This window comes from Neovison vison, chromosome 9 (assembly GCF_020171115.1).
Source record: "Neovison vison isolate M4711 chromosome 9, ASM_NN_V1, whole genome shotgun sequence".
Classification (NCBI taxonomy): domain Eukaryota; kingdom Metazoa; phylum Chordata; class Mammalia; order Carnivora; family Mustelidae; genus Neogale; species Neogale vison.
In genome coordinates, this window is record NC_058099.1 from 2267812 (window position 1) to 2294969 (window position 27158).

Consider the following 27158-nt stretch of genomic DNA (forward strand, 5'->3'; position numbering starts at 1 on the left):
GGTGACCTGCTTGCTAACCCTGCCTGCCGCACCCCCCACTCCCACGCCTGCCTTGAGACCCCCTTCCAGGGTCTGAGCGTCAGTGTATCGTCTCATTAAGGACACCTAAGGACATGTTCACCTTCGGTCTCAGTACCTCCTGGAGAGGAGATGTCGAGCTTCCCCTGGGGGAGGGGCGGGCAGGCCAGCCCCTCCCCTGGCGGCTGGTCCCAGCCCCGCCCCCTGCCACCTCCATTCCAGATGGCTGGGGTCCAGAGCCCCTGCCGCCCCAGCCAGCGAGGATGGACTCTTCTCTCCGGAGTTAAATTTCCCCCGCCTTTTTGATGTCACATCCTGTCCCAGCCTGCTTCCCCGCCACCGCCCTCCCCACTCCCGCGCGTGAGCGTGGCGCGCGGGTCCCTCTGCGCCACCCGGCCGCCTTCCTCGCAAACTTTTGGCACCCCCGCCCAGGCGCGCCGGAGCGGGTGGGGGAGCGCAGGAGGAGGGGCCGCGGAGGGCCGCGCCCCGCCCGGGGACAGCGGGGACAGCGCGCAGGACGCGCTCGCCATGCAGAGCGGAGGCTCCGGGTGCTGAAGGCGCGGGGCCAGCAGAGCCGGGAGCGCGTCCGCGTCCACGCAGCGCCGGCGCCAGCACCAGGGCTCCTGCATGCCAGGACGGCGGCGGTGGCAGCGAGACATGCAACCGGCCCGGAAGCTCCTCAGCCTCCTCTTCCTCGTCCTGATGGGCACGGAACTCACTCAAGTACGTGCATCCAACGCCATTTTCCTCCCCGCGAGCGAGTGAGGGAGCGCGGCGGCCGCCCAGCGCGCACGGGGACCGGCAAGTCCGGAGCGGCTGGCTGGCAGCTTGGCGCCTGGCTGGGGAGGGGGCCCGAGTGCAGCGCGCGGGGCTTGGAGGGAGGGGTGGTGCCGACCCCAGACTGCTGCGCGCCCCCTCCTCCCAAACCCCCAGCCCCAGCCCCAGTGGCTGAGAGGCTGCCCCCTCTCTCTCAGGACCCCCAGCCTCCCACTCCCCCGAGAAGTTCAAAGGGCAGCTTAAGGGGCTCCTCCAGCTGCTACTGTCATCTGGGGGGAGGGAGAGGTTGCCGGGCAAGGTGTCCAAGCTCCTGGCGTTTCCAGAGGTAGCTCTGAGTCCCACCCCCACACCCCTGCTACAGAGCATCTCTGCCTTTGGGGAGAACACTGCCCTTGGGGCTCCCCAAGCAGGTGGTGGTGGCAATTGTGCCCCGGAGGCCAGACAGTGCGTGCGGGGCTGGGTGCATTGTGGGCTCCGCACGGAGCCTGGTGGAGGGGGGGTTGTGACCACATGCGCGGCAGGAAGTGTGAGTGGCAAGCCGCCGTGTGCGTGTGTGTGGGGACTGCTGGGCATTTTAAGCGGGCTTGCCATCCCCTGAACAATGTATCAGTAGAAAGCCTGTCTCTGGCTGGTATTCTCCATTTTAAAAAATCCCTTTCTGAGCTGGCAGGGCTGGGAGGAGGAGAAGGGCCGTCTGTGAGCGCTGGAATGGGGGTGTTGCTTTGGCACCGGGGTGCTGGGTTGAGGCTGCCAGCTTCAGGAGCCCGGCTGCTCAGGAGTGACATTAAAACGCCCTTTCGATGGTGCCACTGTGCCACACTCGGAGCCGAGGGATGCTGGCCCCTTGGAGCTGCAGGTCCAGGAGGTGGACGGGTGGCCCCACACCTTGGCCGCAAGCCCCAGCTGCCCCTGGCCTTCCTTTCCTCCCTCTGTCTCCCTCCATCTCAGGGTAAAAGAGGAAACAAAGAGGGCAAGAGGTGGATCACAGGAGAGAAGGCTCTGGAACAAGCTTCACTTGTTCCGCCTCGAAGCCCTTGCTGGCTCCCTGGCTCTGCTCGGGAAGGGTGGGGGGAGGTTTCTCTTGCTCCCACTGCCCTCGGAGACCCTTTCCCTGGTGCCCCCAGATAGTCGGCTTTCCTGGAGAGACTCGGCACAGTCTCCAGGAGAGAAGTTTTCTTGGCGCGGGGAGAGCCCAGCCGGAGGGCTTGTGTGCCGTGGATGGACATCTTTGCACGTATGCACGTGCGTACACACGCACTCACACACAGGAGCACACCAGGGCAGAGGGGAGCCGGGCAGGGGGTGATTGGCAGCATGTGCCAGTTTTGGGAAAGAGATAACTAGCTCTCCAGGGCCCCCGAAGGGGCTGTCCTGAGGGCCCTCCAAGCCTCGGTGGCCTTCTTGAGTCTAGGCACCCTGACCACAGACGGCTGTATTCCGGCGGTCTCCTCCTGGCATCTTTTTAAAGATCCCCTGTTCTGGGAAGAAACTTTCCGTTCAGCTTCAATTGGAAGCTTTGTGTTGGTGGCCAAAGTGTTTGCCCGGTCGTGCTCATGGACGTGCCACCCCCGCGCCCCCGCCCCCTCCCCCGGCCGAGGGTCAGCCAGCCCCCGCCCACACACCTGCCTCTCCTCCTGCAAACAGGTCCCCCTTCCCGACCCAGGTCAGCTCCCGGCCCCCGCCTCCCTGCACCAGCCAAGGGAATGGTGTTGTTTTCCTGTTCTGATGCAGAGCTACGGATGGAGGATGGAGGATGGATGTCTCGGGGGACTGTGTCCCTCAGGGCAGCCCGGAGGCATGGCCCCACCCTCCCAGGGCTGCCTCTGGGGTTGGGCTGTCAGAGTTCTGTCTGGTGGAAGCCTACGAGGCTCAACCAGCTTAAATCGCTGGGATTGTTCCTAGTCTAGGAAGGTTCTGAGAGTGGCCAGCAGCTCCAGAGATCCCCTCGACCTGGTCCTGCCCCGGTGGCAGGAGACCCCGTGCCTGTCCCCTTGATCAGTAGCCTCTAAGGTGGGGAGCAGAGAGGGGAGAGGGTGTGGGCCAGAACCGGGCTGTTTGGAATCGAGAGCTGCTTGGGGACATCCACACCCAAGAGTCTTGCTCTCTTGATCCTGAAGTGATTCAACCCAGGGAAGCCACACCTCGTGGCCTCGTGCACAAAGCTCCAAATGCTGGTGAACCCCTCAAATCAGCCAACAGAGAGCCGAGCACTGGAGGCTGAGCCCTGCGGGGTGGGGTCTGTCTCCCCCGCCCGTCCTGCTCCTCTCCCACTGTCTAAGCCGCTCCCACGGCCACACCCTCCCTTTGGAGACCCTTCCCGAGCTCTGCACGCGAGGCTCCAGGGCCGTCATGGTGGGGGTCAGCCCGCGTTCAAGTGCGAAGGAGTCAGAAAGGCGAGGCTCGTACCTGCGCTTCACGCGTGCGGCCAGAAGGAACGAGGGGCGGGGCGGGGCGAGCAGCACACGGCCGCGCCATCTGTCCCCCGACAGCGTGTGTGATGAGCCGCTCGGCCCAGTGCCAGCCAGTGATGGACGGCCCACTGCCTGCCAGGCGGGTGGGCCCCATGAACCCTGTCCTCAGTCCGAGACGCCTGACTCAGTCTTGTTCTTCGATTTCCAATCAACGGCTGGTGCTTCACGCTCCTTGAGAAGCGCCTTAGGAGTTTCCCGTGGGTGCGGGGGACCTGACCCTTCCGTCCTGGGGGAGACTGGGTGCGGGGGGCCTGGCCCCTCTGTCCTGGGGGAGGCTGGGTGTGGGGGAGCTGACCCCTCTGTCCTGGGGGCGGGGGGCAGCTGGGGCTACCTGAGCCCCAGGCCCTTCTGGTCCAGCAATACAGGCATGCTGTTTGCATAGGAAGGTGCAAAATGAGTGGGGGCTCCATAGTAACGACTTGACTCGGCTGCCCTTACTTGTACCAGGCGCCATTGGGGTGACCTTGAGAAAAGCCCTTAGCTTCTTAGTATGAGCTTCCACCTTTTAACAATGGGTTGCCTCTCAAAGACGTCGGCCCCCGACCAGACCCCGTCCTGCCCCGTTGCTAACCCGCCCCCGGACCGCGGGCTGTTCTCCGAGGCCAGCCGGTGGGGTTTGGCACAGTCAGACAGGGTTCGCGGTGCAGAGCGTGTCCGAGCCCTGTGGTCTGGCGTCTGGGCTGACAAGCTTCGTGGGAAGACCCGAGGCTCTGCCATAATGGTTTGTGTAAGGGGCAGGAGAGTGTGTGCACCCAGGGCCCTGGGGTCGGAGCAGGCGATGTGCCAGCCCGTGTTCCGAGCAGTGAGCGGGGGCAGGGGGCGGAGAAGGCTCCCCGTGGGTCTGACCTCGCAGGAGCAAGGCTATGTGGAGGAATCCGATTTATTCTAACAGAGAAGCAAGGCTCCTGTCTGTAGCCAGGCTCGGCCTTTCTTGAGGACGCCAAGCCTCGCCCCCACACCCTGAAGGGCTTCCAGCTGTGAACAGTGAACTTGAGGCCCCAGTGTCATTGTGCTTGTCAGGGCTGCTCCTGGAACCCGAGTCCAGATGTGAGCAAAGCCGACTCCCCCGGGGGAGGTGTGGGTGGGCTCCATGCCCGGACAGGAACAGCTGGGGTGGGGTTAGTCCCTTAGAGCCCCGCTGGGACCCATCACACCGAATCCGTTCTCTTCTCCTGAGATTCTGCCCATCCCACAGGGGAAGACACAAAACCCGCTCCCCTGAGCAAATTTCATGAGGATAAAATAGCCCAGTTCTGTGACCTGTTGGAGTCTAACCTTGGATGGATGAGCCCACTGACCTCCTGTCCAGCTGCCCTTGTCCCTGGCCTCCCCCGTCTGCACTGGATGCAGGTGGTAGTGATGGGGGGGCGGGGGAAGCTCAGGCGCTGTGGTCTTTTCCCGAACCAGTTAGTTCATGACGCACCGCATTTCGGGAGGGTCTGTGAGCTCCCTCCCACCTTAGGGCTGGTCCAACAGAGGAGCGTGGGGGGGACTGCCCCCCCATTCCCAGGTGGGCCCTCCTTCCAGGGACAGGGAGGCGCTGGGACACCAGGATGGCACAAAGCTGTAAATCCTCCTTGGCAAATCACGGAGAGCAATTTGCTTCTCATTCCACTGACTTCCGCCTTCCCCAATAAAAAGAAAGGTAATTTTCTGCCTTGGGTTGTATTTATTACTAAAGTTATCAGGCCCTGTAATCAGTATTAACATCACCGTGGAAAGTAATACAAAACTAATTACCAGTTAAACTGAATTAGATACACGGCCACTGCCAGCCGGGCTGACAGGCACAGGAGCCAATTTTTGGCTCTGAAAGGATCACCGAGGACGTTCCTCACACTCTGAAAGCAGCTGCTGTAGGGCCCTCCCCATGGCGGGGGCCCCCCCGACCGTCCAGGCGGCTTGGCCCCTGGGCAGCAGGCGGGAAGCAAAGATGTCTGTCCCTCCGCTATCCAGGTGGTCACAGGCATGAGAAACTCGCTGGACCCTCCGGCACAGGGTTAATCCCACAAGGAGGGTGACGGTCGGCGGGGTGTCCCCGAGTGCCACTGCCCGCCGGGAGTGCTGTCCGGATCAGCAGGGGGCAAGCCCAGCGATCCCGTGCGGCATCCTCACGGTCCAACCGAGGACCCCGAGGCTGGAGGGGACGTAGCTGAGGGACAGAGCCCTGGTGCGCCCCAGATCTGTCTGCCGCCTGAGACGCCGGGCTCATGTTTCCCGTTAAGGTGGAGAGGAAGTGTGAAAAGCAGAGGGAAAGGCTCAAGGTTATGAGCGGCAGCCAGAAGGTGCCTGGAGCCATCCAGCCAGACCTGCGGACCTTTGCAGGGCGGCCCTGGGGCGTGTGGTCGGCCGCGTCTCCAGCAGCCGGCCCCGCGCTCGGACCTGGAAACTCAGCTTTAGAAGGGGAGCAGCAGAGCTCGGCAAACATTTTGGGGTGTTGCCCGTGCTGTGGTCTCCTTCCTACCATGAAGGGTGGCGGCCTCGAGCAAGTCGCCGTCCCGGGGGCGTCTGGGAGAGCACACCCAGGCCCCACCCCTCAGTCCTCTGGGGAATAACGTGAGGCGTGAGGAGGTTGCTCTGCCCGTCCTTGCGGGTCCCAGCATCTGCCTGAGGGCTGAGTCGGAGAAGCCGCAGGACACACAGACACACTCAGCCAACGCCGCTCATCGCGGATGGGCCGGGGGTCCCGGCCGCACCATGTGAGGCTCTGGGCATCACACGCGCAGCCCCGGGGGAGGAGGGACCAGACCCTGCTAACACCCGCTCCCCTCCCCCTGGGCCCCGGTTACATCTTAGGACAAAGGCCGGATGACAGAGGGAGAAGGTGCCTTTTTGCTCTCGGGCAGCGTTTGAAGACTCGAGCTTTCCGACCCGCTCGCTCTGATCTGGGCGACAGGGACTGGTCCTGTGTGGTCCGTAGGCAGGGTCTAATGACACCTACAGTCCGTCGGTCAGTCAGGAGGAGAGTGGGCAGCCTCGGGGCAGGCTGGGGAGAGGCGGGCGGAAGCCCCATCCGCAGCCCCGCGCCCGTGGCACCAGCGGGCACGGCGGAGACTTCTCCGGTGCGAGATGGCTCTCGAGTGCGGCTCTGGGAAGAAAGCAACTCCCACTTGTTTCAAGTGATGCTTGGGGTGTCTGAGGGTTGAAGAGAGAACAGAGGTGTGTTCAGACATGTTATAAATAGTGAGCTCAGCCCGCAGGGTGTTGGTGTTAAATCTGACAGCAGAGCGGGATTCGGAGCAGAAACAGGCATGGGCTTTCAGAAAGAAACGCCGCCCGCGGACGTGAGTCCCTGGGCTCCTGCCCTGCCCAGCGCACCCCAGCTCCAGATCTCCGGGCAGCCCAGCCTCCAGGCCTTGTCCTGTGGACGCAGAGGCAGGGGCAGGGGCAGGTCTGCTGTGAGTGGGGAGCCGGGAGAGGGCGCCGGGGGCCTGGCATCAAGGGACTCTCTTTCTCCGGAGACAACCCTCCCTGTGTTGGAGCTGGCCAGGCAGATTTCTGAGGCCGAGTCCGGGCCCAGCGGGCAGAGGGTCCTAATCTCTGAGGGCAGAGCGCGGGCTCTGGGAGGGAGGAACGTGTGGCAGAGCCCAGGTCCTGCTTTGAGCGGGTGGTGACTTCTGGGGGCCTCCGCCTCCACCGCTGGACCGAGCGTGGACTCGCGGATGTTTCCGTGACCCCGTCACCTTCCCATCCACGTCAGGAACCGTGAGCTCGTGTCAGGACCCCTGAATGACTCAGTAGAAACGAGTCCGTCCTCCTCAGTCAGTTACAGGGACGTCCCTTAATGGACGATGGGAAACAGTGATGTTCGTGAGGGATCCCCGAAAACCATGAGTTCAGCCCATAGGGCCCTGCAGAGTTATCTCGTCTGGGCTCTTCGAAAGGCCTCTCCCAGAAGTGGACCCCATTTCCGCTGGGCAACTAGCAGAACGTGCAGCCGTGGCCTCCAGGTCTGGGCTCAAGCCCATCTGAGGCAGCGTTTATGAAAGCGGCATAGAACTTTCCAGAGCGGGAGCAGAGAGTGTGGGGGGCAACAGGGAGGGGCCATGGGCAGCCAGCTCTCTGGACGGACAGAGAGTCAGGACTGAGGGCTGGAAGGGGGTGTCGTGACTCAGGGAAGAAGCAGGCCCGGGGACAGCTGTGGGTCACAGAGCACCCCCCACCCCGGGAGGCTGCTGCTGTCCCCACGGGGCTGGAAGAGACACTGTGAGTCCCAAAACCTCAGAGGAGTTTGAGCCTGCGTGGCCAGTGGAAGGAAGTGGCCTGGGAGGAGGCTGGGCACCGGGCCGGGCCAGTTCCCTGCAGCACAGTGAGTGAACTTCCAGCGGCGGCAGCTCCCAGGAGCGACGGAGCACGTGTGGGGCAGGCTGGCGGCGGCTGGTGGAGCCCTGGCCTGGGTCTTCTGGACCCGCTCCGGACATGCTGTCCCGGTGGTCGGCCAGAGAGCAGAGCATCCTCAGCAAAGCGCACATCAGGCCTTTCCACACGGCCCAGCCCCACAGCGGCTATGGCCGGAGCCCCTCCCCCACAGAGGGCCCGGCAAGTGCACAGGGCTGGGCCAGGAGGGGACCCCCCTTGGGAACGTGTGTGAGGATCAGTGACCCTGTCCACCGCCGTCCCGCCGGGGTCAAGCCAGAGGCCATGGAGGGGGCGGAATAAGGGGATGCTTGCATTGGGCTGCCCGTGGTGGGCCTCCATGGCTGCTGGGAGAGGGGGTTCAGGTCATCTGTGGGATCCCCCCAAGGTGCCCGGCCCCAGACCAGACCCTGTCCCTGCTGCAGGGTGTTCTTCCCAGAAGGAAGCAAGCGGAAAGGGCGCGTACGGGCTGGAAGGAGCAGAACGGCTCTGCAGGGACCCCCTCCCTGACTCCCATGTCTGTCTCCCCTCTTCCCCCACCCCAGCTACGTGCAGAGAGCTTGAGAAAAATGTGCAGGGTTTCCTAACAGCAAAAAAGTATCCAAACTTGGTTCTTTGGGGCTGTCCCTTGGCTCTGACCTGAGCAGAGTGGACCCGTGTTCTGTCTGTGGCACGGAGATGCCCCGAGTTCCTCCCCGCGGGCCACCGGAATGCAGTGGGCCTTCGTCAGGTCGTGTCCCGACACCCCCCAGGTGCCGTCCCCTAGAAGAAGGACGCGGCTCTCAGCAGGAGCGTCCTTCCGCAGGCACGTCACGTCGGCCCTCCTTCTGAGAGCTCTGAAGCCCTGGGCCCTCGAGGCCGGCGTTCTTGTTTTTGTGTGTGCTGGTGAACTTGCAGAGTCCACCAAGGTCAAGGCTGGAAAATAGACACCTGGCTGGGCCCCCCCAATTCACATGTTGACATCCTAACCCCAAAACGTGACGGCACCGGGAGGCGGGGCCTTCGGGAAGCCCTGTGGGAGGCACTCTGCCGACATGACGGGCCTCGTGCCCCGGACGTGGCTAGGAGGCAGGCCCCCCCCAGAACGCGACCCCACTGGCCCGTGCTCTCGGACGCCCAGCGCCCCCCCCCCCGCTGTGAGCCACAAATATCTGTTGTTCACAAGCCGTCTGCCGGGGCTGCTCTGTCACGACCGGGGGGGGGGGCAGACACCACGACAGCTGTCGGGTGGAGGGACACATTTTGGGGCTTGGTCCTGAGAATGGAAGGCGCCTCAGGTGACCTTGGACAGGTCTCGTCATCTTTCTGAGCCTGACCCAGGGAAAGCATCGGCCAGGGGCGTCCACCACGATTAGGGGACGTCACGCCCCCGGCGTGAGGGTGTCCGGGGCTCCGCGCCTGCTCCGTCCGTGAGTGCTCCGGGGCTCGGCCGTGTCGTGAACCTAAGTGAGGCCTTGCTGCTCGGGAAATCGTGTGGAAACTGGGGTTTAAGTGCCTCCTCGGGAGCATGTGGGGCCGGCCGGCGCCAGGGGTCTGTGATCCAAATGCCTCGTTCTACAACGATTCATAGTTTGCTTTGGGAAATATGGTGCGGCCGCCTCAGTCAGATCGCGCTGGCTCGAGGCTGCTCGGATGGCCCTCTCCAGCGCACGAGGGGCTGTCGCCTCCCTGCTGACGCGTGCAGTCCGGCCACTGGAGAGGACCTTGGTTTGGGACTGGATGAGTCGGAGGTGACTTCCCTCCAACCTCCAGCTCGTCAGAGCAGGAGTGCAGGGCAGGGAGACAGGGGTGCATGCCAAGGTGATGGGGTGCAGGGCAGGGGGCAGGGGGCAGGGGAGAAGGGTAGGGGGACAGGGATGCAGGGCAGGGCAGCAGGGCGTCAGGGGTGCGGGGCAGGGGACACCGTGACAGGGGTGCATGCTAAGGCAGAAAGGGTGCAGGGCAGGGAGGCAGGGGGTGCATGCCAAGGTGATGGGGGTGCAGGTCTGAGCGGAGGGGTGCAGGCTGCCAGTGAGTCAGGAGCAGGGCTGTACCCGCTGCACACCCCTGTTCTGTCTACACACACCGTCTGGGAGGGAGGGACGTGAACAACGCCTCTGTCCACTTCTTTATAAACACCGACAAGGAAGAAAGAGGTGGAGAGGAGGGGCTGAAAGGCGTCTGGCTGGGTGGAGACTGGCTTCCCCCCAACCTCCCAGGGCCAGTTCTGCTCCTGAGCCACGCAGGACCTCCGAGGCACTGTCCTCATGTGGCAAACCCAGTACGAGTAACCCAGAGCCGTGTGTTTAAAAACCAGCTCCCAGCCATGACTTGGCGGGGGGGGGGTGCGGTGTGCCAGAAACCCTCCCCCAGCTCGCCAATGTGACTGCAGAGGGGACTTCCCCAGGCCAGCCCAGTGCTGTGCCCAGGGTCAGAGCGAGTTCCAGGCAAGCAGAGCAAAGCCGCTCCGCCGTCCCCAGACTTTCCTGCCTGCGCCGGTCCCTGGGACGGAGCGTCATCTCTGTCATCCCCACTGGCCTGGGCTCCGGTCTCTCCAGGGAGGAGCCTGGCCAACTTGGTGCTCTAAAGATTTAGAGTGCCAACTGCAAATCCTCATGGACATTACTGACATCAAGGGAAATCAGATGTTCTTCAAAATCAGGAGCTTTTTGTCATTGCCTAATTCTTGACATCTGCGCATCTGGAGTCTCACCGCCCGAGAACGAGGCTCTGCTTGGCGGGTGCTGTTTTTGTGCCCAGGCAGGACCGCTTCAGCCTTTGCGTGTCTGTTAGCAGCAGCAACAGCTCTCAGGAGGGGTGGCCAAGGTCTCTGTGGGGGTGGGGGGACGGGGGCATACGTCCCAGCTCTGCCATTCACTTAAACCCTGATGACTCAGTGGAGGGCCCTCCTGGGTACATGTTTTCTGGTGCCCAGCAGGATACCTCCCTGCGTGCCAAGGCTGTGCCTCCGCCAACCGTCCAGTCTTCGTTACACCTGCAGAGAAAGCAGACGATCATTATTCTCGAACCCGTTTCATAGATGGGGAAACTGAGGCACAGGAGGGCTATTGCCCTGGCTAGCGTCTCCCAGCCGGCGGCCGGCTGTCCGCCCGGAGTCTGCATTCTCATTCTCATCCGTGATGCTCCCCTCTGGCCAGGGCGTGTCCGCGGTGGCAGAGCCGGCCGCCTGCTCTGGCGCTGGGACCGTTTCTGTCCGGGGCCGTACAGCGCTCTGTCCCCATGTCTCAGCCTTGTCCCGGGCTCAGTCCACAGCCGGCTGTCCCCGTGTCTCGCACTAGCAGGTTATAGGCAAGTACGTGCAGCTTTTAGGGCCTGAGAGTTTGTAGATGGGGTTGAGTTCGACCTGGACTTCTTCCCACCAAGTAAGTGGCCACTGTCTGCAGGGGCATCTGAGTGTGTGATTTGGGCTCCGAATCCGTTCGTCGCGTGCTGACAGAGGAAGGAGGCGGAGTGCCGGTCGCCTCCCTGGTGACCTGCCGCGACCCGGGCTCCCCAGGGCTCCGCAGAGCCTGCAGTACCAGCACACGCTGGGAGATGGCGCCCTTCCCCAAGGCTTGGAACTGGCCTCCCGCACCTCCCGCTTTCCTCAGCGAAGCCAATCAGGAAACCAACCCTTCTGCCGGGTCTCACCCCGCACTCAGGGCAGGACATTCCTGGCTGTCATCAAGTCCACTCTCTGAAAGGGGACGGAGCAGAGTGAAGCCCCTGGGAAGGCGGTGCCCATCTTCCGGGGGCCCCAGGAAGGCTGGCCCCTCGCAATCCCCTTTCGGAAGGGGGTTTATTCTCACCCAGGCAGCAGCGATCTAGGGAATTCTTCCCTTCCCAGAGGGCTGGGACAGCTGGACAGGGACAGGAGGAGGTGCCTTTCACCCCCCTGGAAGCTTCCTGCGGGGCTAAAGCCCTGTGCAGGGGTGTGACCCAGTCAGCCCCGGGAGTCCGAGACTCGCACGTGTCCTGGCCTGACGCTGCTTCGAAGGCTGGGCACTTGAGCTGGAATGCCCGGCCCCTCTCCCGCAGCACCGGAGCTTGGGAGCACCATTCTCCACCCCCAACCACAGACCCCAAGGCCCCCACCCAGGGCCATGCTCCTTGAGGACAGGGCACCTTTAGCTCTCCAGCTGAGATGCCTGAGCCACAAACTTGAACCCAGCTCCTGCCCTGTGAGCTGGGCCTTGCACCCCTCCTGCATACACGGACCCCTCCCACCCACACCCAGGAGCCCACGCTGGTGGGTGCCAGCCACTGCCACAAGACCCTTTCTTCCCAGAGGCATTAGAGCACCCCCACGCTGCTCCCGGAGAGCCTTCCCCTTTACACTTCTTTCCCTCTCCCCCGGGGCTGGGGCTGGAGACCCCCTCCCACCTGGGCTTCCGGGGGGCGGCAGGGCTGGCTTGGGAAGCGTGGAGCCACCCCCAAGCAGGTCCCCGGCAGCCAGAGCTGGCTGCCTGCTCTGGTGGGGGGTGGTCCCAGAGGGATGCCCAGGCCTGACTCAGCCGGGAGGGTAGCCAGGGCGCACGGATCTGGACAGCCAGGCCACCGAGGCACAGGCGGATTTCAGGACTCCGGAGTGGTGAACACCCGTCTCCGCCTCTCGGGGGCTGGGGTTTGCAGGCCTCGTTGCCAGCAGCCAGGGGGCGGCGGGGAGCCGGAGCGGAGAGGAAAAATCCACCCATTTCCTGGGCAGATTGCGTCGGCCGCCGCCCGGCCGTGTCCCCGCCTCCCGGCCGCGGCCCCCGCGCACAGCCCGCGCGGCGCTCAGAGCCGGAGCCGGAGCCGAGCGGGCGGCGGGGCGCGGGCGCAGGGCGCGGAGGGGAGGCGGCACCGCGGACACCGGGCGGCGGGCGGCGGGCGGCGGGCGGCGGGCAGTGGGCAGCGGCCACTCTCTCCCCGGCGCCCGGGGCGGCGCAGCCATGGCCTGGGCGCGCGGGGCGGCGGCGGCGACGGCGGGCGGGCGGCGGCGGGCCGAGGGGGCGCGGGGACTCGGCCGGGCGCCCCTGCCCGCCGCGGTGCCCGCCGCCTGAAGGCTGCCCGGGGGCGCGGAGCCGGCGCCGGCGCGCGCGGGCGCAGGAGGCGACTCGAGGCGCGATGTCGGTGCCGCTGCTCAAGATCGGGGTTGTGCTGAGCACCATGGCCATGATCACCAACTGGATGTCCCAGACGCTGCCCTCGCTGGTGGGCCTCAACACCACCAAGCTCTCTGCGGCCAGCGGCGGGACGCTCGACCGCAGCACCGGCGTAAGTCCCGGCCGCCGCCCCGCGGGCCCTCCCGCCGCTCCCTCCGACCCCGACCCCGGGCTGGGCGGCGCCGAGCAGGGCGCAGGGCCAAGGGCACGGGCAAGGGTCCCCTGCGGCTTCCCCCGGTGGGCGGGGGTGACCCTGTCCCCGTGCTGCCCAGCCGCCAGCGGCCTGCCCTGGTCCTCAGGGGCACCGCCTCCTTTCTTTGCTGGGTTTCCTCGCTGGGCAGGGGCCTCAGGGACGCTGTCGCTTTGAGTCCCCTTCAACTAGTAGTAAGTCCCTCACTGACAAGGTCAGGAAACTGAGGCAGGGGACTTGGGGACTTGTCCAAGGTCACTCAGCAAGTAAGGGGTGGGGATGCCTCTGCTCCACCCTGTCGGGCTGGTCCAGCCAGGGCTCCAGCGGAGCCCGCCCTACTTTGTGCGAGCCAGCGGGACTGGACCGCGGGAGTGGGCCGGAGCGCGGGCGGGGGGAGCTGGCAGCTCGCTCTGGATCAGGCTCCGTTCCCTGCTCTTCCCTCCGCCAGGTCCCTCAGGGTCCTGGAACCCCAAGGTGCAGTGGCCCGGGTGGGGCCCTGGGAGGCACTGGCTGTGGCGCTGGCCCCCTCTCCGTCCCATCAGCCTTCTGTCCTGCCTCCCAGGTGGCTTTTTCTTCCCTGGTCAAGGCCTTGGCGGGGGGGGGGGGGGGGCAGCGAGTGGCCAGGGCGCCTGTGGGCAGGGCTGGCTCAGATGGTGGCTGGAGCTGCATGAGCCAGGCTAAGCGGGAAGCACCCCTGAGCGGAGGAGGATGTGAGGAAGGGCTGCAGGCTGGTTCCCTCGGAGGCAGACGGAGGTGGAGGTGGGGGTGGAGACGGCAGGAGGCTTCTCTCCCACCTGGTTTGGGCTGCCCAGGGCACAGGGCTCTGGGAGGATGTCTCCACGTGACCCCTCCTAAGCCCCTCGTCGTGTTCACCCCACCTCATGTCTCAAGGATGACATCCAGGGCTGCTTTCATGATGACTGTGCTCCTGAGTCTGAGTCTGGGTCCTAAGCGGCTGGGGTTGGCGATGAATGAAGCAAGTGGACAGCTACTATAGATTCTCCACCCCAGCCCCACGCTAAAAATAGCAGGGAGGTGACCCGAGGCGACAGGGCAGGCTGCGGGGGAAGGTCCGTGCTCCGGGAGTGTTTCCTGACGGTGGCGTCGCCCCGTGCGTGTGCCTGGCACTCCACACCTGAGCGGGGCTGCAAGGCGACACTGGCCAGGCTCAGCTCTGGTCTCTCGGTGGTCCTTGGCATACCCCAGGACTGAGGCTGGCTGTGAGCTGGCCCCCCATGTCACCAGAAACTTGGTGAGATCCACACAATGACTAGTGGGTAGCAGTCCTCGTGGAGTCGGAAGGCCGGCGTCCCCTCGGACAGCGTCGGCCAGGCTGCCCGCGGGGCGGCAGCCGGGGCGCGGGTCGTTGCAGCTCTGGGCTAATGGGCTGCCAGATGCCGGCTAGTACCCCGGGCGCTTCATCTCCGGGCGTCAGGGACGGCGTCGCGAGGCTGCGCCAGCCACCCTGGCTTGCCTTACGGGGAGGAGATCTTGTTTCTGAATTACGTGCTGCTGTGAGTCAACCAGCTCCTGCTTTCCTGCCTGACTCCTCAGTCAGGGCGTGTGGCCTCCCCCCCCTCCTGCTACCCAGCCTATCCATTCGGTCACATGCCGGGACACCAAACATCCCCGGAACCGAAAAATCCCCTGAATTGGAACAAAATTTCAAGTCTTGCCTGTTAAGCTTCCTTGCAGCCCCCGGGGGACCTCGATGGGATTCTGCCCTTTTGTTCTCAGGGGCTCCTGCCCCTCCCCGGGGTCAGAACGTGTCTTTGGCCCGTTTTTTGTCCTTCTCTGCCAGGGGTCGGACTTGGACAGCCCTCCCTGGTTGTCGTTCCAGGTGAGCAGCCTTCTGGTCTCACTTGTCTCCCTTTCGCTCCCTCACCACCCCCCCTGCATCCAGGTGTTGCCCACCAACCCCGAGGAGAGCTGGCAGGTGTACAGCTCCGCCCAGGACAGCGAGGGCAGGTGCATCTGCACAGTGGTCGCCCCCCAGCAGACCATGTGTTCACGGGATGCCCGCACGAAACAGCTCAGGCAGCTACTGGAGAAGGTGAGTCTGTGCGGGGCGCGTGTGCGCGCGCATGTGCCCATCTACGTGCGTGTGTGCACCCACACCCGCACCCAGGGCGGGCCAGCCTGCACGGTCTGTCCCACCTTCACGACCGCCCTCTTGGCGTGTCCAGACTCAGAATGTCTGTGAGTGAATGGATGGGTGGATGGAGGCCACCCGCATGCCCCACGGAAGGCGCAGGAGGAGATGAGTCGACCCTGCTGGTCACTCCGCGGAGGAGCCGCGTGGGCATGGGGAGAGGGGACGAAGGCGGCTCCCCGGGGCCACCGTTTCCAATGAGACGGAGACCTATAGTCCAGAGGGCTCAGGGCTGTGGCTGAGCAGCCACCAGGCAGAGCACCCAGGAGCCCCATGGGTCTCAGCCGATGGGCTCTTTTGCTGCCCACGGGAGGTGGGATCTGCCAGTTGCAGGTCTCGGGGTACAAGTGCACCCGGAGTCCGCCCCTCGGCAGCCGCGGGCAGCAGCGCTGTGTGGGTCCAGCACACATTTTAAATCCGTCATTTCAAGACCCTTCACAAGAATCATGTCAACTCGGTGAGATTTCTCACCTGGTTTCATCGCCCATGTACGCACATGGACACCGCACACCCATGCACATGCCTTGTACTCACCACCCACACCTACACACCGGGTGCACATGCACCCCACATACACATGCGACACACATACACACAATGCCTCGTCCACCCACCACACATCCCCCACACACATGCCCACACCCACATAAACACACACACACACACACACACACACACACCGGTAAGACAGGACTTTGCCAGTTGAGGAGAAAGGGGTGGGGCGGGGCCTGAGCCCCGCGGAAGCCGCTCCCCTCCCCCTCCCCCCGCTGTGCTCCTTGCTGGGGCAGGTCCTGGCCCTGGCAGCGGGAGGGAGGACAGCACAGCACAAGGTGCTACGTCAGAACTGCCCCGTGTGAGCCCAGCTCAGCCGCAGCCTCTCCTACAACTGCTGGCAAAGCAGGTCCTTGTCGTAGCCTCAGTTTCCCAAAGTGGGGAGGGAAGGCGTGGGTAAGCGATTCCCGGGTGCTCCCAGCTCTGCGCTATCCCCAAGATGGGGTTGTGGGGGGCGGGGAGAAGGTCGCGGAGGCCCTGGCTCGGCCTGGGCCCTGCTCCCGGGGGAGGGGCAGTCTTTGTTCTGCTCTCTCTAGCCCACCCAGTACGTCCTTTAGAAAGGATTAAAGTAAAATACATTTAGCAGATTCGGCAAACGTTCATTAACACTAAACTAGACCAAAGCCTAATTGGGCCTTTAATTATTCAGAATTGCAGGGGAAGGAGGTGGAGCTGGGAGGGGGGGCGGGGGGAGGGCGGAAGGGGGCAGGCTACCGCCCCCCGGAGCTCTTGGGGGAGGTGCCCTCTGGATTCCAGAAAGCTCTGGGAGCCCCTGGGGGTGCAGGCCTAGGGCCCTTCTTCCTGCCTCCATACTCTACCGTGTCGGGGCTGGAAGATTTAAAGCCCTATTTTATACCCCAGTGGGCACTGTGTTTTCAGAGGGCAGCAGCCTTTTGTTGTAAAAGAGGGCCTCACGGCTTCCTGCGTTTCACATTGTGCTGGGGTTGGGGGCAGGGCTGCTCCTTCCGTGGGGGGGGGGGTCTCCCCGTGCCTGAGGTGCGTGGCTCTGGTGGTGTGTTCCCTCGCAGGCCCCAGTGCCGACCTGCGGCCGGGACTGAGGGCCACAGGCAACCCGCCGAGCGGAAAAGGCGTGTTGGGGCCGCGGGTTACGTTCTCTTTGAAAAAGCCGTCAGCCCTGACTTTGGAAGTGTGGGCTTTGGAGGCAGGCCAGGCTTTGGATGGTTGCTGACCGCTGTGGGATGGTAGACAAGCTGCTTAACTTCTCTGGGCCTCGGTCTCCTTCTGTGTGGCCTGAGACTCGAGACCGCGCTCACCTGCCAGGGTGTTGTAAAAATCGGATAGAATCAGGGAGCGGATGGGCTCAGCCTGGGGGGAACGGTGTGACCTTGAGCTCCTCAGTTGGCTTCGAGGGACACAGCCTGCTGGAAAGAGGACGGATGGCCCCGGGGCGGGGGCATAGACCGGGTCCTCTGGAGGGAGAACACCCGCCTGGGCGTGGCTGTGCCCCTCGGACCAGTCGTCTGCTTTATGACCGGCCCGAGAGGGGTCCTCACTCCAGGTGGGACGGAAATCGGAGAGTCTGCGTTTTGTTTTAGGGCAGCGGAGTCGTTTGGCATCTTTAACATTGGTTTTCTCAGTCTTAAATTTAATCTTACTCAAAATCCGTGAAAAGCATCCCTCGTCTGGCAGAGGAGAAGCCCGTTGCTCTGCGTGTGGCCCCTGTCGGAGGGCAGAATCTGGAGCTGGTGCCGACCCAGCAGCTTCAGCTCAGCCCACGGAAGCCCCCGCTCTTGTCGGTTTTGCCAACACAGCAGGAACGCTGTGTCTCAGGAGGGGAGAGGGCTCTCGGCTGGGGAGGCCATTTGTGTTCCTCCTCCCAACATTGTGGCTGCGGGAGGACCTCGGTGCAATAGGCTCAGGGATGGGGTGGGGGCGTGTGGGGGGGTTGCTGCTGTCGTGGGACTGAAAAAGCCCCAGGCCCCTCCCACCCCGCGTTTCCCAGCCAGCCAGCTGGTTGAGACAGATGTGTGTGTGGTTACTGCTGGGCAGGCACTGCGCCAACGAAGTGATGCCGTTTCCAAGTAGTAGGCAGCCGCTTCTGGCTCTGGCGCATCCTGGAAACCTCCCTGGAGGAGGTGGTATCGGGGCTGGGCTTTAAAATATGAAGGAAACCAAAACTCACAACTCTTCTCCAAGAAGTCCTGTGGTTATTGGGTGTGACAGAATTGGACAGGTGAGGGGGCAGGGAGAGGGTAAGAGAGCAAATGTTTCCAGAAAGGATCAGAGAGTATCCGAGTCACCCGCATCCGGTATTTTACAAACCCGAATTTTTAAACTGGATTTGTGTCTTACTTTTAAATAACTAGTCGTAAAATCCCAGGCATTTAAAAATGCTGCAGTGAGTAATATCGGTTTTTCTCCTACCGAGAAGCATTTCGCTTGTGCTCTTACTTTCTTTACGGGGGTGGAGGCTATGCCGGAAGTGGTGGAAACCGCACTGTCATCTTTTCACTGACCGAGTCAAGCTACGGGTCATACCCAAATGATTCCGTGCCTAAAAAGGGATTTTCAAAGGCAGCAGGAAATCAGAAATGGAGATCTGCGGTGGTTGTGAAGTGTCTTCCTCCCTGGGGATTGGATTCGATTGCCAGAGTGACCCGAACGCCACCGCACAACCCTGAACTCCATCTGCTCCCCTCACTGCCCCAAATGCATGTGCACAGAAGCACCAGCCAGTTTCCCCCAAAATAAAACGCCCTGGCAGGTGGTTACGCTGAAACGGTTTCTCTTACGCTCTCTGGAATCCTGTGAATATTAAAGTTCCATCTTGAGGATAGACTCAATCCATGTCTGTCTGCAAAGATGGGAAATAGCGATTCTTCATGGGCCGGGTGATTGATTCCTGACTCTCTGCACGGAAGGCGTGTGTTTGCAGAGCAGTCATCTGCCTATGATCCCGGGAGGGGTGATGGATGGTGCGTGAGATGAGGACAAGTGTTGACACAGAGTCAGAAGGAGCAATTCCCTTGTAGCTGGGCTCCCTCGTGCCCCCCACCTTCGCAGCAGGATCCCCATGAGATGTAGGGGGACGGAGAGTCTCCAGCCGGGGTGGGGGAAGCCCAACAGCACCATTCAGACAGGCTGGTGTTTAAGCCTGCCTATCCGGTTTTATCCTACAGAATAAGGAGACTGAGACCCAGTCCCTTCCCCACTGACAAAAGAAAGGAAAAAAGAAAAGTCACCCAAAGCCTCGTATGCCTGGAGCTGGGAGGTGAGGGAGGACCTGAGGCTCCTGAACCCCTGATTTGCATCCCTGGCTGGAAGAGAAAGCATTCTGGAACATGGCAGAGGAAACGTTTCCCAAACCAATTTGCTCTGTTTGGGGAGTTCTTGGTCATAACACTCCCCGATGCTGGTGATTAACTAGTAAATAATGCATGGACCGCCTCTGGCTCCCAGGGTGTCGGCGGCGTGGGAAAGGTCACTGTTGTGTGTTAGGAGGCAAATAAGACGGGCAGGCACCCGCTGCAGCTCCTTTCTTGAACTTGTTGCCTTTTTGACAGGTGCAAAACATGTCTCAATCCATAGAGGTCCTGGACAGGCGGACCCAGAGGGACTTGCAGTATGTGGAGAAGATGGAGAACCAGATGAAGGGACTGGAGTCCAAGTTCAAGCAGGTGGAGGAGAGCCATAAGCAACACCTGGCCAGGCAGTTCAAGGTACGTGTGCTGCTCCTCCTCTGAGTCGAGGCTGGGCTTGGCTTCTCTTTGCGCTTTCCCCTTCCCCTCCAGAAAGAGACACTTGGGGCCGGGGAGGAGCCCAGCAGAAATGGGCCTTTGCCTTGTAAATGGCTGCCGCTGTCCTTGGAAATGGAGAGGCAGCCGGCCCTCGCTCTCTTTTGGCGAAAGACACAGTCAAATGGGAAGATAGAGTTGCAGTTTTTAGCCCCTGTGAGCTTCCCAGGCCGGGGTCCCAGGACCTGGCTTCTCAAGCCAGGTCATAGATTAGCTGGGAAGGGACACGATTGGTCCTCGTCATCCGGCAGCTGCTGTAGGTAAATCACATTAGCCAAGGATTAGCTTAATTGACTAGAGCCATTTCTGAGCAGGGATCACTCGGGGCAATTTTTCACATCTGACCTAATTTAGCTATGACAGGGCACACTGTAGATTTGTAGGGAGGAAAGAGAGAGACACCAACATCTTTCTCACTTCCTGGTAAGTGTTTTTTCTTTTTTTTTTTTTCTCTCCAGGTCTCTCTGGACATTAAAGCCAGAGTTTGGCCTAAAATTATATATACATATGTAGAAATATGTATATATATATACATATATATACCTTAAGTTTACTCAGCTTCAAAACGATTAAATTGAAAAATTATATGCACCTTAATTAAGGCACACGTGCATGTTAATTACTAATCTAGCCCAGATATAAATGAACAGGTCAAATTACACAGCCCTGCTTGACTAGAAATTGCTGACGCTCTGTCTTCCAGTCCTTTTTATGCTAATGTTTTCCTTTGATGTGCTCCCTGCATGAAGCAAGAAGTAATCCACTTTAAAAACTGATACATTATACAGACGAAACGGCAGGCTAACGAAGTAATAAATCTATATTATAAATAAAATAATAGCAGGCCTGATCCTATCGAGGAGCAATGAGCCAGTGGCTCATGGTGGAGGCAGGTGACTATGTTGTCCTTGCTTCTGATGTCATCATCGTGGTGAATTATCTCGGAGAGAGAGATTTTTGACCTGCCTCACCAAAAAGAGTTTGTGTCTCTCCCTGAAAGCCCAGCATTCTCTGTGCCATGCTAGAGTCCGATTCCTTTGAAGACGGGGGTGTTTTTAGCGGCCATGAGCTAGCTCGTCTTTGCAAGCACTGTCCACATGGGCATCTCTCTCAGTTCCAAAATTTGGGGCAACATGGCCCCAGGGGAGGAAAAGCAATCCCTTGCCTTTGACCATGCTTTAATTGCATTAAGAATTACACCAGGAATTGTGAGAGAATCTCTATAAATGTTAAAGCAGTTGGTTTGGACTAAATCTAGCAATAGAGTGTGTTTTGTTTTGTTTTTTTTTTAAGTGACCGTGAAAATATTTGTCTATTGATGGCTGTCTGTTTAAGGCAGGCTAGTGAGGTAGCTCTTCAACGGTATTTCGTTTTCTTGCTTGCAGGGCTAACTTAAAAGCGTTTTTTCAGTGCTGCAGTGACTGAAGATGCAGTCCACTCCCATGTAACCATGAAAGAGGGTCAGAGAGCTTTTGCACCATGCATTTTTACTATTATTTCCCAATACTTAGCACCATGACACTAAGGAACCTTGAACACAACCAGGACCCTCTTTTGCATGCGACTGTAGCTGCATTCCACGGACAGTTTGAACCCTTGTCAATGCATTTTTTGAAAAAGAAAAAAAAAAAAAAAGAAACTTTGTGTGTGTGACTAAAAGCATGTAACCTTAAGATGTTGCGTTCTAAACTGACAATAAAGACCTTTCCCAAATATGTTGGTGTTCTGAAGACTGTTTAATATGCTCTTCTAACTCTTTTGGGCCAGAATACATAAACCTATAAATGAAACAGGAGTGTGCACAGACTCCCTCACCCGGGGAGAAGCCAGGCCAAGGCAGGGTGTTGCAAGTTTTTGCACGCAGAGCACTGAACCCAGCTTATTTTAACCTTGCAGGCGATAAAAGCGAAAATGGATGAACTTAGGCCTTTGATACCTGTGTTGGAAGAGTACAAGGCCGATGCCAAATTGGTATTGCAATTTAAGGAGGAGGTCCAGAATCTGACGTCAGTGCTTAACGAACTGCAAGAGGAAATTGGCGCCTATGACTACGATGAACTTCAGAGCAGAGTGTCCAATCTTGAAGAAAGGCTCCGTGCATGCATGCAAAAACTAGGTAGGACCAGAACCCTGCGGGGGCGTGGCGCTGCCCCGCCCACCTCCGCTCACGCACAGGCTTAGGGAGTGGTGCTGAAGCGGACAGCGCCCGCCTGGCCTCAGGGAGGGCGCTGCCAGGGGCGTGGGGCTGCCCCGCCCACCTCCCGCACAGGCTTAGGGAGTGGTGCTGAAGCGGACAGCGCCCACCTGGCTTCAGGGAGGCCTGGCCTGGCCGGATTAGGGCTCCTGGGTAGGGCTCCGCCTTAGGAGCACAGGTAGATGGCACTCACCCTAGGGCACTGTCCAGTCCTGTGCAAAGGCTGGCTCACAGACCCCATGACGTCACACACCCGGAAAAGGGACTAGATGCCACACGCCATCTGAAGAATGTATGTGTGTGCCTGCACATGTGAGTGGGTGTGTGTGTCTGTGTGTGATGGGTGAGTTAGGGCATGAGTTTAATAGGGCTGGAAACATACATCTCATACTCTCTCCAGGCTGGGGACAAGGGCGGACAGAACTCCTGAGAGAGCGAATCATGCGTAGTTTGAATAAAAGAAAACAGAAAATTCAGTCACACCAGCGTAGAGGACTTGCCATTCACAGTGAGAAAAGGCGTCAGTCCCTCCTAACGGCCTGGATGGAGGGAGCCCCTGGGCTCACTTGATCCTCAACCCTGTTGTTGCTTCCTTGGGGGGGCACCAGATCTGGGGGTTCCCCCACCATGGGGCGACCTATCTGGATTCTGGCTTCTGCTTGAATTCCCACTCACCTTACAACTCCCCTCTTGGTTGCTGTCACAGATCGTGACTTACTGGCATCTGAGCCCACTCTTCTGGCCTGTTTCCCAATTTCCAATTCATTCTTGGGCTTTCGTGTGCAGATTAGCTGGCCCTTCTCTCCTGCTGTGCGTTTGACACCAAGGCTGTTCGTGTTCATACTGTATACTTAGTGTACCGTAGGGTAATTTTTAGGGTAATTCTGGTTTATGAAGAAGTTTTCCTTGGGTTTTATCTGATATTCTAACTTGACTCCCTCCCCACACCTACCCACCCATACCCCAAATACCTTCTTATAAACTTTCAACATCCCAAAGTAGCAAATACTTTTAAAAATCCCTGATGCCTTGAGGCAAAAGGGAGAGAACATCCAAAAGACAAGGAAGTAGTCAGCCAGCCCCCCTGTTGGAGCAGGTCCGCACACCCAGATTATTTCAAATGCTATTCTAGGCCTCCCAGCAAAGGCAAACACTCAAAAGTTCCCCAGCCCAGGGAGGATGGCGAGAGGCATTGGGAGTTTAATCTGGCTTAATATGGGCACTTTGCTATGTCCCATGAGGGATTGTCTTCTGCGTTTTTCCAGTGATGCCCTTCTTGGTGCCCTAGTCCTGGTGTGTCAGGGGCAGGGGGACCTGGGACAGCCGCAGGAGGGTCAGGGCGGGGTAGTCTCCACAGCATTTCCTGTTCGGACACTGTAGGGGTCGGTGTGGATGTTTCGAGTGTTCACGATTATAGAACTGTATTTATGACTGTGGGTTATATAATGACTTCCGTTGGGCACAGATTGGGATTTCTACCCAGCATTAGCCTACGCTGACTGCCTCTCTCTCCAGACCCTCCAAATGCCCCCACCAGGGTCTCAGCCTCTGAAGAATCCAGGAGCCGGGGTGGTGGTGGGGGTGGGGGTTATTGTTTATTTTATGCCCTCCCTGGGATACAGACTGCATATATCAGTGAGAAACTGAGATGGGACCTCCATGCTTTCCCTGTAGGGGGGGTCAAGGAGCAAAATGGAAATTCAGAGTGGAAAGTTACAAACACCGAGAAGCCACAGGCCTCTCCCGGGGGGGCATCACCCCTCTTGGGAAGAGCCGCCTTTCCATCAGCACCTGGTCTATTTTTAGAAGCTGCGTGAATTTTCCTTCCAGCTTAGGATCTTGGGGCTTCCTCACAGTTACCCTTGGGCCACCGAGATGTTTGATCTGGGAGTAAAGAGAGAGGATGACTCCCAGGGGCCCGCTCTCTCCCATCAGAATGCAACCACGTTGTCTTGCCTCTGTGTTTCTTTCTTCAGAAACACCTTGACTTGGAGGTAGACCCACTGAATCAGAGTCTGCGGGGGGGGGGGGGGAGAGGCGTGGGGGGGGCAGGGATCTGCATTTAACCAACAGCCAGGAGATTCCCATGAACACCAAAGGGTGAGAGCCCTCAGTCTGTAAGTTAGGTATCACCTGCGGCTGTGTGACTGTCCCCAGGCTCTGACTGTCTCAAGGGCAGCCACTTGCTTATCTGTACAGTGAAGGTATAGGAGTCCCCATGCCCTGGGATGACCGTGTGAGTCCAGGGACACCTCATAGCCCAGCAGAGTGGGTGGGGGGCAGGCGAGTTGTAAGTGCTAGGTAGGCAGCTAGGTGGGCAGACAGACAGATACGTTGACCGGTGGAGGAACAGACAGGTAGGTGGGTGGATGTGGGGGCAGATCAACAGGTAGGTGGTAGTTTGAACAGTGGCTCTGCCCTCTCTCTAGGTTCCCATTCAAGCCCAGTAATTTAAGGACCGCATTCCTATCCCGTAGCTGCTTGAGATGGTCTTTATTTCAGCCTCACCAATGAGTATGATCTCAGCAGCCTCTTTCCTGCTTGGAGGTTCCAGGGACCACAGAGCCAAGGAGGCACCTCCTGCACTGTGGGGCCCCCTGTTCCTGACAGCTGCCGGGGAGCTTGGGGCTCCCGCTGGGTGTAGTCTTTCAGTAGCTCCTGCCCTGCCCCCTGGGCACCTTGGCTCCTTGGTCTGACGTCTCCCTGTCAGTCCCTGTTATTTCCTCCGGGTATAGACACTCCAGCCCCCTCCGCCAACGTGCTTTCAATTGGGTGGCTTCTTGCGACCACCCTCTCTTTTAAGTCGACATGGTTGGTAATTCCTGACCCCAGTACATACACAGAGCAAAAACAAGGCTCCGTTTGTTTTCTGTTTCTATTTGTAAAGATTGCTGTCTCGATGGGATTGTATGTTTTTCCCAGAGGCCCAGCCAGAAAGGATTCTGAAACTCCGTTTCTAAAACCAGAGGTGGGGCTCAGCCTCTCTGGGCATCTCTGCAAGAGAGGCGGCTTCTGACCGCTCTCCTGAGCTCCCCTTGTTCCCAGACAGGGGAGCACCAGAGCTGCCCAGCCACCTGGTCCACCAGGCTGGGGCGGGAGACTTCATGACCCCTCTCCCCTGGGGGAGCCTACACAGATGACCCAGAAGCTAAACCAGCAGGCCCAGAGACTCAGGATCCAGTGCAAAATGCTGTTCGTACATCAACATCCCGAGCCTCTCGTAGGTCTGTTAGCTTTAGGCCTCAATTTTCCACTCTGTAAAATGGGGGCAGGGGGAATAGCTGAGTTTTAGGGCTTCCCCCAGGGGGAAGGAAGTGCCCAGACACCCGGGGCCCTGGCATCAGAATCTCTGGGGCTCTGATTGTTCCACCAAGAACACAAGTGAATGAAGCCCGTGGGCTTCAGTGTCAGCAGCCCCCCAGTCCGGGGTCTATGTTGATAACAGTCAGGGCGTAGATATCTTTGCCAGTTTGGGATGTTAGGGCGTGGTGCTTTGCCTGGGCTCCACATCCCTGGCTCTCTCTCCTGGGGGAGGCAAGTCTGAAGCCTCCTTTCCATTCTCTTGCCCTTGAGATGGGACAGGCTCAGGAAGGCAGAGGGATTGGCCCTAGTCTGCTCCCAGGAGCCTGGAGGGGCTGGGGGAGGGAGCTGCTGCCAAGGGTGAGGCCGAAAGTCACGTGAACAGGTTTTGCAGTCAGTGGAGGGTGGAGAGATAAGCCCGGGAGACCTCAGCCTGCAGGAGACCCCACGACAGAGAAACCAATCCACAGCTGAGCCCCAGTGGGACGCTGGCAGGGCAGGCTTCCCCTTTGGAGCCTCCCAGAAAGTACTGGGGATTGTGCCCGGGGAGAGGTCTCCCAGCACCTGCCCTGCCCTGCCCATGTGCGGAAGGGAGACGGGGGACCCTCCCTTGGTGTCACTCCCAGGCTCGGGGTCTGCTTTGTCCTCAGGTTCTCCCTCCTACGAGGACATGTGCCTTCCCCAGCTCCCAGCCTCACAAACAGTTCCCAGTCCAGGAGGGATGAAAGCTGGGGCTGAGGGAAACCGAAACCTGGGGGCCCAGCCTGCCTGCTGCGGGGCTCTCGGGCCCTCGCTCTGGCCTCTGGCCTGGATCTTGGTGGGCATGTCACCCCGGGCCTGCTCCAGGCTCCCCGTGGAGACTGTCCCAGCTGTTGTTCGGAAGTGCACCCCCAGCAATAGCACGAGGCAAACGATTTCACGCAGGGCACTGTTTCGTCTAGGCCCCTGGCTCTGCACGGTGCCCTCCCTCCTGACACCCGTCCTGGGCTCTGCCCCTGAGCTCTGAGGGCGAGGGCGCCAGGCCCTCCCAGCAGGGTGCTCCGGCCCCAGAGCTCCGCCTCCTCTGAGCTGCACCTGCGCAGGGACCTCCTTCCCTCCTTACGCACATCCTGAGCCCGCGTGACAGAGAGGGACACTTTCCTGAACTGAATGTGCCAAGACTCCTCCATGAGGCTCTGCCGTGGGGCTTTTTTAGATCCTGTCAGCTCCCGAGGTCTTGGCAGAACCAGTCTGGACAGAGAACCAAAAATAACTCCCTGACTCAAGCAGGGGGTGGGGGGGCAGCCTCCAGCCCGGGAGGCCCTGGAGACCTGAGGCTGCAGCCAGTATTTGGAAGAGCAGGGCTCCCCGGGCAGCCGGACCCTTCTCTGCACGCTCTGGTCCATGATCTCCAGGCTCCCTCCAAGGGGCTGGGGAGGCTGCAGATAGCCCTCGGAGCCGGGGAGCACCTTGGTGAAGGGAGAGCAGACCTCAGCCCGGGGATGGCAGGTATTGGTGCTACTGCGAAGCGTTTGCCTCCAGATCAGACCTGACCTGCAACCTGTTTCCTGCAGTGGCCGGCTCCCCTGCTCTGCCCCAGCCCTGAAGGCCCACAGTGGGCAGGACACAACTGGGTGGTCCGAGGCAGCCCCGACCCCAACTTTTCTCCCCATCCTTAATCTGAATTCAGTCATGAGAACGGCAGCTCCCTCCACTGAGCCCGACATGCACGCCAGGCGCCCTTCTAGAAGCTCCCAACTGCTTCAGCCCCTGCAGCTGCCCTTTGGGCTTCTGTCCCACACTCAGAGGAGGGTGACCCTGCTTTACCTCTCGTCCCCTCTGCTGGGGCATGTGGCGAAGGACATCGTGAGGGTTTTCTGAGAGATGAATCATTTTACCTCTGAGGAACTGAGAGATGATTCCCTCACTAGTTCACGGACAATGCCTTGGGCAGAGCCTTGGGGAAACAGCAAGAGAGGGCAACAAGCTTGCAGCCCGGGGCAACTAGACCTGGACCCTCGGGTCTGAGGCCCCAGGACATAGGGGGTCACTGGCAGGAGTTGGTGAGGACAAGGTGGGCAGGGTTCCAAAGGCGGAGTCTCAGGACGAGGCGTGGGTTTGGGCCGTAGAGGACAGGTGGCAGGGCAGGCGGAGGACGTGCAGGGGGAGGGACAGCCAGAGCAGAGGCGTGGCGGCGAGAAGGGCCGGGCCTCCGTGCTGCCGAGGTAGGGCGCTGGCCCGCCATGTTCGCCCGCCGGGTGTGATGTAGAAGACGGACAACTGGTCTCCTT

At 60.3% G+C, this 27158-nt stretch overlaps 1 protein-coding gene across 2 annotated transcripts in view; it reads left to right on the top strand.

The window, feature by feature from the left end:
* The first annotated feature begins 590 nt into the window (after positions 1-590).
* Positions 591-27158, top strand: part of OLFM1 (olfactomedin 1) — a 34752-nt gene continuing 8184 nt past the window's right edge. The window contains exons 1-4 of one of the 2 annotated variants that reach the window (XM_044264528.1): positions 591-741; positions 14839-14988; positions 19164-19319; positions 21291-21510. In XM_044264528.1, coding sequence (XP_044120463.1) covers positions 646-741; positions 14839-14988; positions 19164-19319; positions 21291-21510 — 622 coding nt within the window. In that variant the 5' untranslated portion in view covers positions 591-645. Of the gene's footprint in view, positions 742-12669; positions 12858-14838; positions 14989-19163; positions 19320-21290; positions 21511-27158 lie in introns of those variants that run through there. The other variant, XM_044264527.1, reaches the window with a different exon arrangement.